Source organism: Somniosus microcephalus, chromosome 16 (assembly GCF_052327205.1).
Source record: "Somniosus microcephalus isolate GS21.2 chromosome 16, FLI_Smic_1.0, whole genome shotgun sequence".
In the NCBI taxonomy this organism is placed as follows: Eukaryota; Metazoa; Chordata; class Chondrichthyes; order Squaliformes; family Somniosidae; genus Somniosus; species Somniosus microcephalus.
The window spans coordinates 52,743,554-52,758,903 of record NC_141002.1 but is presented as its reverse complement, the minus strand read 5'-3'; the positions used below and the strand labels follow the sequence as shown (position 1 = coordinate 52,758,903).

The window sequence follows — 15,350 nt, the reverse complement described above, 5'->3', positions numbered from 1 at the left end:
GATGCCCTGTGTCCTGTGCAGCATCAGGTGATTGCGGAGAAGGTTGGTGGTGTTGTTGTTGGTGCTGCTGGTGTGCCTGGTGCTGCTGCTGTTGGGGCTCATTGTGATCCGATTCTGAGGACCAAGGTGAGACAGTATAAATGGCACCCATGCTGATAGAATAGATGGCAGGTGAAGTACAGATGACAGAAGCGATCTGTCAATGGTGAGAGAGGTAATGAGGTGAGACTGGATGGAGACTTGTGGAAAGACTTGCAGCATGGTGAATCTGTTGTGGATATGCAGTGAGGAACAGCTTGTGGCTGAGGAAAGTGATCTCTGTCAGTTTGGAGCTTTTACTGTACATTTGAAGCTGTCAAGGAATCAGCTGGAGCAATGACAACATCCTGGCTATCGTGCTAAAGACTTGTGCTCCAGAACTAGTCGCGCCTCTAGCCAAGCTATTCCAGTACAGCTACAACACTGGCATCTATCCGACAATGTGGAAAACAGCCCAGGTATGTCCTGTCCATAAAAAGCAGAACAAATCCAATCCGGTCAATTACTGCCACATCAGTCTACTCTCAATCATCAGCAAAATGATGGAAGATGTCATCGACAGTGCTATCAAGCGACACTTACTCACCAATAACCTGCTCACTGATGCCCAGTTTGGGTTCCGCCTGACCTCATTACAGCCTTGGTCCAAACATGGACAAAGGAACTGAATTCCAGAGGTGAGGTGAGAGTGACTGCCCTTGACATCAAGGCAGGATTTGACCGAGTGTGGCATGAAGGAGCCCTAGTAAAACTGAAGTCATTGGAAATCAGGGGGAAAACTCTCCACTGGCTGGAGTCATACCTAGCATAAAGGAAGATGGTTGTGGTGATTGAAGGTCAATCATCACAGCCCCAGGATATCACTGTTCCTCAGGGCAGTGTCCTAGGCCCAGCTATCTTCAGCTGCTCCATCAATGACCTTCCCTCCAACATAAGGTCAGAAATGGGGATGTTCGCTGATGACTGCACAGTGTTCAGTGCCATTCACAACCCCTCAGATAATGAAGCAGTCAATGCCCGCATGCAACAAGACCTGGATGATGGTCAGGCTTGGGCTGATAAGTGACAGGTAATATTCGTGCCACACAAGTGCCAGGCAATGACTATCTCCAACAAGCGAGAGTCTAACCATCGTCCCTTGACATTCAATGGCATTACCATCGCCGAATCCCCCACCATCAACATCCTGGGGGTCACCATTGACCAGAAACTTAACTGGACCAGCCACATAAATACTGTGGCAACAAGAGCAGGTCAGAGGCTAGGTATTCTACGGCAAGTATCTCACCTCCTGACTCCTCAAAGCCTCTCTACCATCTACAAGGCACAAGTAAGGAGTGTAATGGAATACCCTTCACTTGCCTGGATGAGTGCAGCTCCAACAACACTCGAAGCTCGACACCATCCAGGACAAAGCAGCCCGCTTGATTGGCACCCCATCTACCACCTTAAACATTCACTCCCTCCATCACCGGCGTACTGTGGCTGCAGTGTGTACCATCTACAAGATGCACTGCAGCAACTCACCAAGGCTTCTTCGGCAGCATCTCTCAAACCCGTGACCTCTTCCACCTAGAAGGACAAAGGCAGCAGGCGCATGGGAACACCACCACCTCCAAGTTCCCCTCCAAGTCACACGCCATCCTGACTTAGAAGTATATCACCGATCCTTCATCGTCGCTGGGTCAAAATCCTGGAACTCCCTACCTAACAACACTGTAGGAGTACCTTCACCACACGGACTGCAGCGGTTCAAGAAGGTGGCTCACCACCACCTTCTCAAGGGCAATTAGGGATGGGCAATAAATGCTGGCCTTGCCAGCGACGCCCACATCCCAGGAACAATTTTTTTTTAAATGGCCACCGAACTCCCATCTCAGGTCGACAGACGTGGTCACCGAACAGCGTGGTTCCCATGGCCATGAAGTTGAAGTTAAAAAGTAAGGTAAAAAAGCCTGTTAAGGGTCTGGTAAGTACATTATATATATGTGTTTAATTGGGTTGCCCGCCACTGCCTGTCCGGTCTGCTTAGCGTTGACAAACCCGACATTGGGAAAGGCGCGTTTCCACCCGATTCACCACCGATCCCATCCGCTAACACCCCGGAAAATTACAGCCTTAATTATTTGAATCTTTAGGTCTCTCTGTTCACCCACTTCCTTTCACTGAATGTGTACTTCCATTTGTTAATTTTCATCCCATAATGTATTACATCACACTTATCCACATTAAATTGCATCTGCCACCTGTCTGCTCACTGTGCTAACCTGTCTATGTCCTCCTGAAGTTTTTTTTTACAGTTTTCTTTGCAGTTTGCCAAACCTCTTACTTTTTTGTCATCTACAAATGTCAATACTGTGTTTCTTATGGCTAAGTCCAAATCATCTATGTATACCAAAAACAAAAGTGGATATAACATTGACCCATTGTGTAAACCACTTCCAACCCTTCTCAAATCCAAGCCCAATCCATTTACTCCAACTCTTTGTTTCACGTCTTTCAACCAACTTTCTATCCATGCTGCTACATTTCTTCTTATATGCCTAAATTTGTGTAACAAGCCGATAAAAATCTCTCACTATTTCTTTTTACATTTCTGCCTGTCTTTACTATATTCTCTTTTAGCTCTCCTAATCTCATTTCGGTTCCCTACTACACTTTCTATATCCCTTTTGACTATCTTTAGTATTGTTCGCACTAGTTTTATCAGATACCTCCCATTTAAGTTTCAATTTAGCTTTAGTCTCCATTTATTCACACAACTCTATTCTTTGAGCAACCCCCTTTTTCTGCCTCATAGGAATATATCTATTTTATACGTTATCCATCTCCTATTTGAAGATTTCCCACTGCTGATCACGATAATTAGGATGAGGAAGGCTATTTGGCCTATCAAAGTTCATCCAGCCAGAATGATCCTAATGTCCCCATTGCAGTTTGTAATTGGTTCTTAAGTGATTCCAGGGATTTTACCTCTTTTTCAGAAATTCATTCCATATGCGAAGAAGAACTTTCTGGTATCAGACCTTAATTTACCCCTCACAAGTTTGAACCTGTAGCCCCTTTTCCTACTCTTGCAATTTCACCTGTTGTCCTGATTGCTAACTTTTCTGCCCAGTTAATTTATCTAATTGAACTTTGCTCTTTTCCAGCCCAGCACCCTTATCTTTAACTCTTCATTGTCTTTTCTATTTTTACATTGAGCCTAACAATGTTGTGGTCGCTATTTCCCAATTGTTCACCTACTCTCACATTAATTATTTGTCCCATTTCATTTCCCAGAACTAAATCAAGCATAGCTTCTTTCCTTGTTGAACTAGAAATATACTTATCTGGGAAGCAGTCCTGAAAGTATTCTAAAAAGCATCCCCACTTTGACTACCTTTATTCAAGTCTATCTTGGGATAGTTAAAATCATTTAAAATTATTGCCTTGTTTTTACATATCTCTCTGATCTGTCTGCAGATCTCCACCTCTATCTCATTTTCACTGCTTGGTGGCCTGTAATGCTGTTTATATTCGTTAAGTCTTTCCATATAGATTCTGTCTTAATATAACCCCCTAGAGCATCCTTACATTGGAACATAAGAACATAGGTACAGGTGTAGGCCATTCAGCCCCTCGAGCCTGTTATGCTATTTAATTAGATCTTGGCCGATCTGTACTTCCACTCCATTTACCCGCCTTTGATCCAAATCTCTTGATACCCTTACCTAGTAAAAATCTATCGATCGCAGTGAAAGGAATACAAGCCAAGTTTATGCAACCTGTCTTCATAATTTACTCTTTAAGCCTCAGTATCATTTTGGCAAATCTGCTCTGTGCCTGCCTCAAAGGCTTCCTGGGGAGCGGTGCCCAGAACTGAACACAATACCCCAGATGAGGTCTGACCAGGGCTCTGTACAACTGAAGCAGAACTTCCTCATCTTTGGGTTCTTGAGATAATTACGCACAGTCTAGCGTTCTGATAGAATCCTCACTAACATTGCCATCCAACACCCCTTTTCCCCTCCCTATCTCTCCTAAAAAATGTTAATCAGGACTAAATCTAAGTCACATGTTTGTTATAATTATTGTATCATATCCCGCCATAGTTATTAATGCTGCTAACTCTCCAGGATCCACTCATTCAGAAACTTTGCCCAAATGTCATCACAATATCTGCCTCGGGCAGTTTGCACTATGACAGTAGCACATTCCCCCTGGTGATAAGAAGAGCTCATTGTTGTTCAATCAGCAAAAACACTTTACTGCATTTGGGATAGACGGTTAAATCTTTAAAGCTTTGCAATCTGGTAGAACAGAAAGAGGTCAATTTTAAAACCTGCTCAGGTAACACAGAATGTGGTTATTATGGTGACTATTATTTGTAATTCAATTGTAAAATTCTGTCAGCAAAGTGCACTTTTAAAAATAAATAATTTACAGAAACAGATTTGCGCCACAAGATTTTTTTTGCCAAATGTACAGTACAGGTCAAAAAGAAAAACATGATCATTTTAATGATGAAACCATTGCGTGTTAACAGGTGACCTACTTTGTACAGTGTAGGCTTACACCATGTGATCTATGACATTTCCCATCATCAAAACACTTAATACATGATTGGACCCTTATCACATTCTTTGATAAATTTAAATGCGTACCTACCCTGACATATTGTATTTATACTACAACTAAAACTAAATGCCACTATAGTGTTAGCCTGGGTTCAGGAGCAACACTCTTACCTCTGAATCAAAAGGTTGTGGGTTCAAGCCACATTAAGCACATAATCAGAGTTGACAATTCAGGGCAGTACTGGGGGAGTGCTGCATTGCTGGAGGTGCCGTTATTTGGATGAGCCATTAAAGCAAGGACATATCTGCCTGCTCAAGGAAGTGAAAGGGCCCATGGTACTATGCAAAGAAGAGTTGGGAGCTCTCCAGGTGTCCTGCCCAATATTTATTCCTCAATCAGCACCATAAAAACAGTGTATCTGGTTATCTATTGTTGCTGTTTGTAGGACCTTGCTGTGTGCAAATTGGCTGCTGTGTTTTCCTACAAAACAATAGCAATGACACTTCAGAAATATTTCATTAGCTGTGGACATCCCGAGGATGTGAAAGACACTATATGAATGCAGGTTCTTTCTTTCTAATTGCTCCACACACTACAGACCTGTGAGAGCACTTGGCTCCTGCAGCAATCACTATACTCAATGTCCAGCTACTTTCAGTTCCTGACCACTAATGTATAATCTTCTCTCCCACCCTCCCTTCTCAGTGCTTATGGATGCTGCAGCACTGGACACACTCAATGTAATATTAACAGGTTCCCCAGCACACAATACACTCAAAGAAATAGTCACAGGTGCATTAAGTGTGGTGCCTACAGATGCTACTGGCCTTGGATATACTGGTGCACTATTTAATGGGCACTGCTAGCCTTGGTCCAATTAACCCAGTATTTACATCATACACGCTTGTCACTGAATGTATCCATTAATCTCAATAAAGTCAGAAGTGAAAGAGCAGAACTATGAGTTGATTGCAAGTGGTGTGAGCCAAGTGGTAATTTTCTGCTGTGAATCAGGATTGATTCCTACTAAACTTTACCTTGTATAAAATACAATTCTTCCCTTCTCAGAACGGCTCCCAAATTGAGCCTTCTGTATCACCAACATTGGTGTCCCAGATACATCAGAACAAATTTACTGAGACAAAATAGAAGGTCCACCACCACCTTCTTTGGGTAACTAGGGATGAGAGATAAATGCACCCATGCCAAACTTCTTTGGGTAACTAGGGATGAGAAATAAATGCACCCATGCCAACATCATCCACATCTCAAGAACATATAACAAATTACATTTTTCTGCATGAGCCCAGAATGGGGTTGTGACAGCAGATTGCATCAGGGTCTGTTACGGTTTGACGACTTACCCTTTGCATTCTATAAACTCCCAGAACATCTGAGGCAGCTAATGGATAATTTTTGTGTGTGGACACCAAAATTAAGACGGTTAATAAAAATATGAAATCTGTCAACTTACATAGGATATATGGCACAGATACAGGTCATGCCGGCGTTTATGCCCCACCCGAGCCTCCTCCCATCTTTCCTCATCTAAATCTATCAGCATAACCCTCTATTCCCTTCTCCCTCATATGCTTGTCCAGCCTCCCCTTAAATGCATCTATACTATTCGCTTCAACCACTCCCTGTGGTAGTGAGTTCCACATTCTCACCACTCTTTGGGTAAAGAAGTTTCTTCTGAATTCCCTATTGGATTTCTTGGTGACTATCTTATATTGATGGCCTCTAGTTATGCTCTTCCCCACAAGTGGAAACATTCTCTCTGTATCCACTCTATCAAAACTTTTCATAATTTTAAAGACCTCTATTAGGTCACCCCTCAGCCTTCTTTTTTCAAGAGAAAAGAAACCCAGTCTGTTCAACCTATCCTGATATGTATACCCTCGCATTTCTGGTATCATCCTTGTAAACCTTCTCTGCACCCTCTCCAGTGCCTTTATATTATTTTTACAATATGGTGACCAGAACTGTATGCAGTACTCTAAGTGTGGTTTAACCAAGGTTCGATACAGGTTTAGCATAACTTCCCTACTTTTCAATTCTATCCCTCTAGAAATAAACCCTAGTCCTTGGTTTGCTTTTTTATGGCCTTGCTAACCTGTGTCGTTCTTTTAGTGATTTGTGTATTTGTATTCCAAGATCCCTTTGTTCCTCTACCCCACCAAGACTCGCACCATCCAAGTGATAAGTGATCTCCCTATTCTTCCTACCAAAATGTAATACCTCACATTTATCGCTGTTGAACTTCATTTGCCAATTATATACCCATTCTGCGTGTTTATTAATGTCCTCCTGTAACTTGTTGCAGTCCTCCTCAGTATTGACTATCCCCCCCAATTTGGTGTCATCTGCAAATTTAGAAATTGTGTTTTTGATTCCTAAGTCTGAATCGTTAATGTAAATTGTGAACAGCAGTGGTCCCAGCACTGATCCTTGTGGAACGCCACTACCCACCTTCTGCCACAGTGAATAGCTACCCTTTACTCCTACTCTCTGCTTTCTGTCCTGAAGCCAGCCGTCAATTCATTCTGCTACTTGTCCCCTGACTTCGCATTCTCTGACCTTGTTCTTCAGTCTATTATGGGGTAGAATATTCATTCATAATTAAATCTGTATACTGCAATACAGAATATTTATTAATGCTTTCAATGAATTTTCATCAGCAAAGAAAACATCAGAACTCAAGTCATTATTCCACCCCCATTCTGCCCCAATTCAGTTTTAGAATTGTTAAAATTAGCAACCATAGTTGGGAGGCATCGGTTGCTCTTTGTAAGCTATAAGCATGGAGTTTACAAGTTCAAGTCAAGATTGTTAAGATCTCTGACTTCATCAGGCTATTCTTCCATTAACAAGGTTATCTTTTGCCAAAGTCCCAATAAAAATCTCATCTCATTACTCATTTCATTCACCTCTTGAGCATTGTAGTCATGAAGAAGTGGTACAAATTTGGGTCTGCTGTAGATACCTTCTTGAGTTAACTGGCTTCAGTCCCACTCCCATAATTGATTTGAGCATCTTACTTTTGTGGGATTTGACTTACAGTGCCATATATTTACTTGCATGAGAACATAAACTAGCAGTGAACTGGTTATTTGTGTCTTTTGCACATGTGCTTCTAAAGTCTCTCTAAAGGTGGTACAAGTGACCCTTTGGTGAGACAAAGCTTGATACAAATCAAAAAGCTGCTTTATTTCACAGCCAGGTGAATTATGATCGGACTTATTTAATTTAATTCTGCAACATATCATTATGTACTAATACAAAATAAAGAACACAACACACTGCCCCACATTGGTGGGTCATCTTGCTTGACCTAAACAAAATATCTCCCCAACATTCTAACTTTCACGCAGCAGTCAGTGGCCTGTCTACCTCACAGCTTTCTGTTTTAATGACCTGCCTTACTGCTCAACATTCTGTTTAAATAGCCTCCCTGCCTATGTCTGTCTCTGTTTTTTTCCTCACTTTTCACAGCCAGAAAGAAAAGGCCAGTGCTTAGGATCAGCAGCTCTCCAACACAATGACTGGTTTATCATTTACTGAGACAGACTAATAAATTACTCATTATCCAAAGTCTGTGAGGAAATAACATCAAAATCAGCTCATTAGCATCTTAACTACGCATTGTCTCAGAGACATTTTTTGGTAACTTGCATGAATACACTATACTTTAAAACACAACAGCGTAGAACAACCTGATATTGGGCCACGGGCCTCATTAAAATCAGACTGGCAAGCTGTACACACCTACTGGGTGCCCTCGGGCAGCTAGCCAGTGAAGACCTCTGGAATTTCGGGCCACTACAGCAGCCTACAGGTAGGTCTTAAAGGTGGAGGGGAGGGGAGAACCAGGAGAGAGTTGATTAGGGATGGGGGCAATGTTTCCTCTAATTTTTTTTGGCGCCGCACGGCCCCTTTAAGGGGCTGCCCAGGCCATTCAAAATACCATGCATGCGGGGTTTTTTCATCGAAAAGCCAGCTGCGTAGGATCCCTGATGCACTGCATGGCTGTGCGGCTTTAAGGGAACATTGGATGGGGGTCGATCGGAACATCAGGACGGGTGAGCGTAGGGGAGGGGGCAACCCGCCCTAATAATTTTACATTTTAAGCCCCGGTATAATTCTGATGAATCTGTGCTTTATCCCGTCCAAGGCCAATGTATCCTTCCTTAGGTGCGGTGCCCAGAAATGAATGCAATATTCCAGGTGGGATCTGATCAAGGTTTTGTACAACCAAAGCATCACTTCCTCATCTTTGTAATCCAGCCCCATTGAGATAATGGCCAACATTCCATTGGCCTTTTTGATTACTTTCTCTACCTGTGCACTAGCTTTTACTGATTTGTATACATGAATAAATTGGTGATGCAGTGACACCATTGCATCACTAATACTTGAGGGGCATGAATCCTCTAATTTCTCTTCAATACTTTCTGGTCTCCTCAGGCCAGATGCTGGCTACAGTTGACTTGCTTCAAAACCTTGGTCAATGTTTGGTCTGAACCACTTGCAAGAAGGTGCAAACGAATGATTTGTGGAGCACTTCCCCTCTATTTTTTCCTCCTCCAGCACATGAGCAATGACATTGCAAGCGTGTGCTACTTCTACTCATTTCACACCAGGACCCACGTGGGTACAACACGTGGAAGCTGTGATGTTCTCCTGGAACTGGAATTAACATTAATTCTAACATCATTGGTTGCCAACTCACAATTAGATCACGTTATTCTCCTGTCCATTGCTTATTTACTAAAGGCTGGGGAAGAGCACCTTACAAAAAATGTTTCATATGGCACAGCGGATGACAACGTATTCATTCATAAATTGTGATTGAAGGAATGAAAAGCACTGACACAAACAAAGGGAAATGAAATAAATGGAGAATCTACATGTGCAGTCTTAGAGCAATGACATGGAGCAGGTGATGATTTGGATGGTGCACATGCGATGTGTGGGTGTCTAATATTGCTGTATAATATTCCCATGTTTAATTTTATTCAAATATTTCTGGGTTATAATGGTTGTGCTTCATAGTTTGTGTATTTTTAAACGGACATCTGACTCCACAACAACTTGCAAGAAAACCTTGTCAAGTTTTGATGATTAAAACAATCCATGACAAAATGTTTCTTTACATTCGTGTTATCAGAGTTCCCCAAGAACGTGGCCATTGTATAAACCCATCTTTATTGTGATCGGGTGTAAGACCAGCCACCACCAGTTAGTTCTTGTTATATATGTGGACTGCTTTTCACAAACTGATGTGTCTGCTTCCAAATGCATGCAGCTCCCTTGACAAACAGTCCACAGTCCCTCCAGGGTATCCAATTATTGTGATGTTCATATTACATTAAATTAAACTTCAAAGTAAATTGAAAAGGAATGAATTTAGACATACTTTTTAAGATCTGTCCCCTCTCCTGAAGGTGGTGACCTAGATATGGTTCCACGAGTACCATCGACTCTCTGGATCACTGCCCAAGTAGCCACTGTCTCAGCTTAGATGGCATGTGTTGGTAGGCTATTTGAGCATGATGAGCATCACAGCCAAAACCCAATCCTATCCTCATCCAATGGCCACACATGGGCACTTTCAAGCCTGAGTCTCTGGATGGTAATGGAGAGCATGAATCCTTGCTGGAATTTTCCCTCCCTGGCCCAGGAGCACCACATCCAATTGTAGCTAGCAATTCCTGCTCCTGCAGGGAACAACTATTTCATTACAAACCCTGGACTGAACCTGACAGCTATATGTTTAATCCAAAATAAGATGAGAGCAGGAAATGTGCACTCCCCAACACCCGCCCCCCTCCCCCAACCAGTCTCACTACTCCAGTAAAGATGACATGTAATCAGATTCCTCCAAAACAGATTCAAACTCCCTGTTGCTTCATGCTGATATTTATTATACCCCTACCACACTAAATGGGTGGATGATTTAAATGTTGAATTTGTAGTTGATTGACAGAAATGAGTTAGTGAAAGTATATACTTTCTATTTCCAGTGCAATATTCTTGTTTTCTTTAACATAAAGTCTAAAATAACACTCCTCTGAATATGTTAAATTACATCAGACTAGTAGACGGGGAATAGACGGAATTCCTGTATTTTGCAGGAAAGTTTGATAGGAGACGGGGAGACAATCCTGGCATCCTGTTAATGATTGCTGTGTTTTTAAAAGTGGGATATGGTCAGGGACAGACTTAAAAACAAGGTACTGCAATTCGCCTATCTTTGGAAATGTGCAAGGGAATCCCTTTGGGAGGACTGATTCTAGATAAATTGGCTCGGGTACATTTTATTGATTCAGGATATATCAGGAAACATATTGTACTTGTGGACCAAACATTGAAAAACATGAAAGACAGCAGCAGTGACACAAGTGGCCTGCTCGGAGCAGATTACTTTTCATTAGCCGCACAGAACTATTGGTGAATACGAAACCAGTTTCACAAAGATTTCGAATTAAACATTTAGTCAGCTCATCGAGTGCTCCCAGGACACAAGTTGACCTTTACTTCAGGATGCCCATTGTTTTTCTCGTACTTTTCTCTGTATGTATACAAGGACACAGCAAAAAAAAAGGAATCAAAAATTAAATTGTTCCGTAATTTTGCTAAATAGTAAAAGGAATGCAATAGTTTCATTTGGATGAGACTGATGGACTTCATTAACCCACAAGCAGCACTCCAGCAATGAGCCCAGTATATTTAAAATTGCTGGCTTGATAGATCCCCGAGGTGTCCGTAGTATAGATTTCCATGGCACGCATATCCCACTTTTTAAAAATACAGCAATCATTAACGGGAATGCCAATCTACCAGCAAACTTTCCTGCAGAATACAGGAATTCCAACAGATATGGGATATGATGGATGCAGCGCGTAGCTGCATGCTAATCCTTTGCTTCATCCCGTTTACTCATTTACCTCTTTATTAGAGATGGAGTGTGTAAGTTGAAGAAACTTATCTCCTGTTATCTTTGTTTTTGAATGTAATCCTGAAAAAAAACCTGATACAGATTACAATATGTAAAGTGCACTGAGACATGACCCCATCAACATTGTGTAATTGGATCAGACACCCACTGCCCTTGATGTGGTTTGTTCCTCCATCAGCGCCTTCTTCTTAATTACATCTGGCTGTAAATTTGAATCTTACCGATACCAAAGTTCATCGTAATTCTTTTTGTAACTGTTTAATTTCAAAGGGGCCCTGAAAGACAAGGGCTCACCCTTTAAAAAAACGGTTATGCATTGTGGGATAAGTGCATATTATCTGACTCTCGATATTTAACCACTAAGGGCTGTTTTCTTAATTTCACTGAAATATCCCATGCATTTTTGAAATCTGTAAATGACAGATGTGCTCTTTGTGCTATAACTGTTGCCCTTTTAGTAAAATCAAGGTATTGTACTGCAGAACCCACCCAATAATGCACAGTACTGTGATCATATCCCCAATGTCTGAAAAAATACCCTAGGGCAAGAATGAAGAGATGAGCTTTTGGGTTGGGTTTACCTTGCGGAATAACATCACTGAAAGTAACTTCAGAAGCTGGGCACAGAGACAGCTGTGGCCCAACTTTACCCTGAAAACATGGGCAGAGCCTTATTCTGCATACAGTTTCCTTTGAAAGTGTTATGGGGTAGAAATTAGAGTCAATGATAGGTTAACATCCATGATGTGAGCTCCTCCAATAGCTCAGTGTGATTATGAAGCATAAAGACTTGAAAGATCCCAGATTCAAAACTTGGTAGCATTCTTGCCACTGATTCAGAAAAATGCAGCTACAAGCCTAACTGCAGCACTTGAACACAAAGTTCAGGCCGACACTTACAGTGCAATACTGAAGAAGTGCTACATTGTCAGAGGTGCTGTCTTTCATGTGAAAGGTTAAACTGAGATCCTGTCTGCCTGCTTCTGTGATTTAGGTGGATGTTAAAGATCCCAAGGCACTTTTCAAAGAAGAACAGGAAATTCACCTGGTATCTTGACCAAATTTCTTCTCTCAATCTTTACCACCAGAAATAGATTAACTGATCATTCACCCCATTGCTGTTTATGGGACACTGCTATTTAAGGGACACGAGTACACACAATGGCTGTTGTGTTCACACAGTGATTGCACTTCAAAGTAATTTATTCTGTATGAAGCACTTTGGGACATCTCTGAGAGACATAATAGGAAGCTATATAATGACAGTTCTTTCTTTCTTTCTGTGACCTTAGCCGGGATACTACAATTCACCTCAGACACTATGTTAAGGAGGAAAAAAAATCAGCCAGAGTTCCTTCTCAAGATCACTATCCAATAGCTGTTGCCGAAGGTAGATGTGTGTTGAGGAGAAGCTTGGGCTCAGTTGTGATGCCTCAAAAGTGGAATAGCCCACTAAAACTCATTCTCTGGACTCACATTAACAAAGACAACTTGGGCAAGGTAGTGAAGGGATGCCTTCGGAGACCCCTGTGTGATTCACCATCCTGTGGAGAGGAGTAAAACTGGGGCAGGGACAAGACACATCCCATGGTTTTAATACCTTTTGTCCTTTATTACTCTATTTTGACCTTAGGCACTGTTGAAGGAAATTATGTTCAAATTCACACATTCTGGGCATTGCACAAACAGGGGCAGGGATGGTTTCAATCAGTAATGGATCCCATTTGCCCAAAGCCTCAAATTTAAAATTCTCATCCTCCTGTTTAAATCCCTCTCTGCCTTGCTCCTCTCTATCTCTGTAACCTCCTGCATTACAACATCCCCAAATACTCTCTAGTCCTCTGACTCCAGCCTCTTCACCATTCCCACAATAGGCAGCGGTGCCTTCAGCTGCATAGACCTTATGCTCTGGAATTCCCACCCTAAACTCATCCACCTCTCCACCTCCCTCTCATCCTTTACGACGCTCCTTAAAACCCATCTCTTTGACCAAGATTCCTCCTCTTTCTTTGGCTCGGTATCTATTTTTTTCTCTGTGAAGCACTTTTGGCATTTTTCTACATTAAAGGCGCTTTATAAATGTAAGTTGTTTTTGTAATATCCAAACTTTCCAGCCTCACACTGAATGGCAGCTCTGGAATCTGTGCAGTTCATTCATCCTGAAGACCAAACATCACTGGTCCTACAAGATCTGGAGATACTTTTAAATTAGCCGTCACCTCACAATCTAATTTCCATTATTGCTTAAAATTTAGAATCTCTATTCCCTCATCAATTAAGGATCTTGAATATACAACACTAAGTGAGTAATAAGGCATTACCGGATTACTCTGGCGCTAGTCCTCTGATAGGTATTTTACAGCAACTGGAGGTATTACCTGAACCCCAAGCCACAGAGTTTTTAAAAGCTGCATGTTTACATTGAATGAAATAGTGTACTTACACTGTCAGGGTAGAGGACAGGCAGGGGCAATAACAGAAGAGGGATCAAGATGACCAGCAACAGCTTCCGAGCTCTCCAGATGTTCCTCAACATTCCCATAGTGTTTAAACCGCAAGCCTTCTGGTATTATTGAATGATGGGCTTTCTCTCTGGAATCAAAGATGGTAGTGGGTGTTGAAGCCTGGCCTCTGAGAGAGATGGGAACCTCCTGGAACTTGGTAGCGCCTGCTCTGGAGTTGGGAAACGATTCGAACACACCTGTCCAGTTCCTGATATGCGATTTTTTCCCCCAATTGCTTCAAGAATTTTTTAACCAGTAATTCTGCTCCAACTTTCCGCGGATCCCTCGTGTCTCTAGTATCTAGTGATAATTCCTCAACGCCTTCTTTCCAAATTTTCGCCTTGCTTAAGGAATGCACTTTACGATGTGTTGCTCAGTTCAAAGTCAGTGTGCAATGCATTGATTTCCTCCGTGCAGTTTCAGAGTGTCAGTTGAATCTCGGTGCCGGTGCAGACGCTTTCCCTCTCTGGGACCTCTTTCGTTGTGATCTACTTGGGTTCTACCGGTGACTTTCTTGGGTTGAGTTGAGATGTGCCAGAATAACTGCAGCTCTTTCCCGCGTCTCTTTCTGTGCCTGTCCTTTACCCTGTCCCTATGCCTCTCTCGATCCCTCAAACTTCCCCCCAGAACGTTTTGTTTTTTAAAAGAAAAGTTAATTTCAGCCTTGACAGGACCTGCCCACAAGCGGGGAATCCCCGCCAATCAGTGTATAACAAACACCTCTTCCTGCCAATCAGATTGTAGCGCTTGAAAAATGGGCGTGTGTAAAGTTGTCAAGTTCCTTCAGTGATCGACAGCGATTTGCACCCAATGACACAGGGCTAAGTTAATACTCCTGCCCTTTAACTCTAGGGTCCATCCTAACCCTAAACACAGTGAGGAGCTCAGTGTCGCTTCTTCTCATTTACCTGTTTGAGATCCCTGATAAATTTATAGAGACACCTTTAAAAAGAAGCTTGAGGTTAAACTGTTGGTGAAAACTAACTGAGAACCTTATTAACTAATGCCCCCATATCATAACACATATAAGCAAGTTGAACATAATGAAGTCCCATTTTGCAAACTGGAATTTACAGGCAAGCTATTCTGTAAACAAGACAGGTGGTAACCCCACAAATGTCAATCCCATCAGCACATAAAATTAAATAAATCATAAATAAATCATAAGCCACAGAATTCAGACAGTAGAATGACCAAGGAAACTGGCTCCCATTTTCCCACATATAACAGACAAAATTATGGACTGCCCGCCCCAAACACTGATAACAATCCTGGAAGCTCAAGTA

At 42.0% G+C, this 15,350-nt stretch overlaps 1 protein-coding gene across 3 annotated transcripts in view; it reads right to left on the bottom strand.

Annotated features, from left to right (window-relative positions):
• slc13a4 (solute carrier family 13 member 4) overlaps positions 1–14,715 on the bottom strand; it is a 148,233-nt gene extending 133,518 nt beyond the window's left edge. For 2 of the 3 annotated variants that reach the window (XM_086009036.1, XM_086009037.1), the window contains exon 1: positions 14,004–14,711. In XM_086009036.1, coding sequence (XP_085865162.1) covers positions 14,004–14,102 — 99 coding nt within the window. In that variant the 5' untranslated portion in view covers positions 14,103–14,711. Of the gene's footprint in view, positions 1–14,003 lie in introns of all 3 variants that reach the window. The other variant, XM_086009038.1, reaches the window with a different exon arrangement.
• Positions 14,716–15,350: the final 635 nt, after the last annotated feature.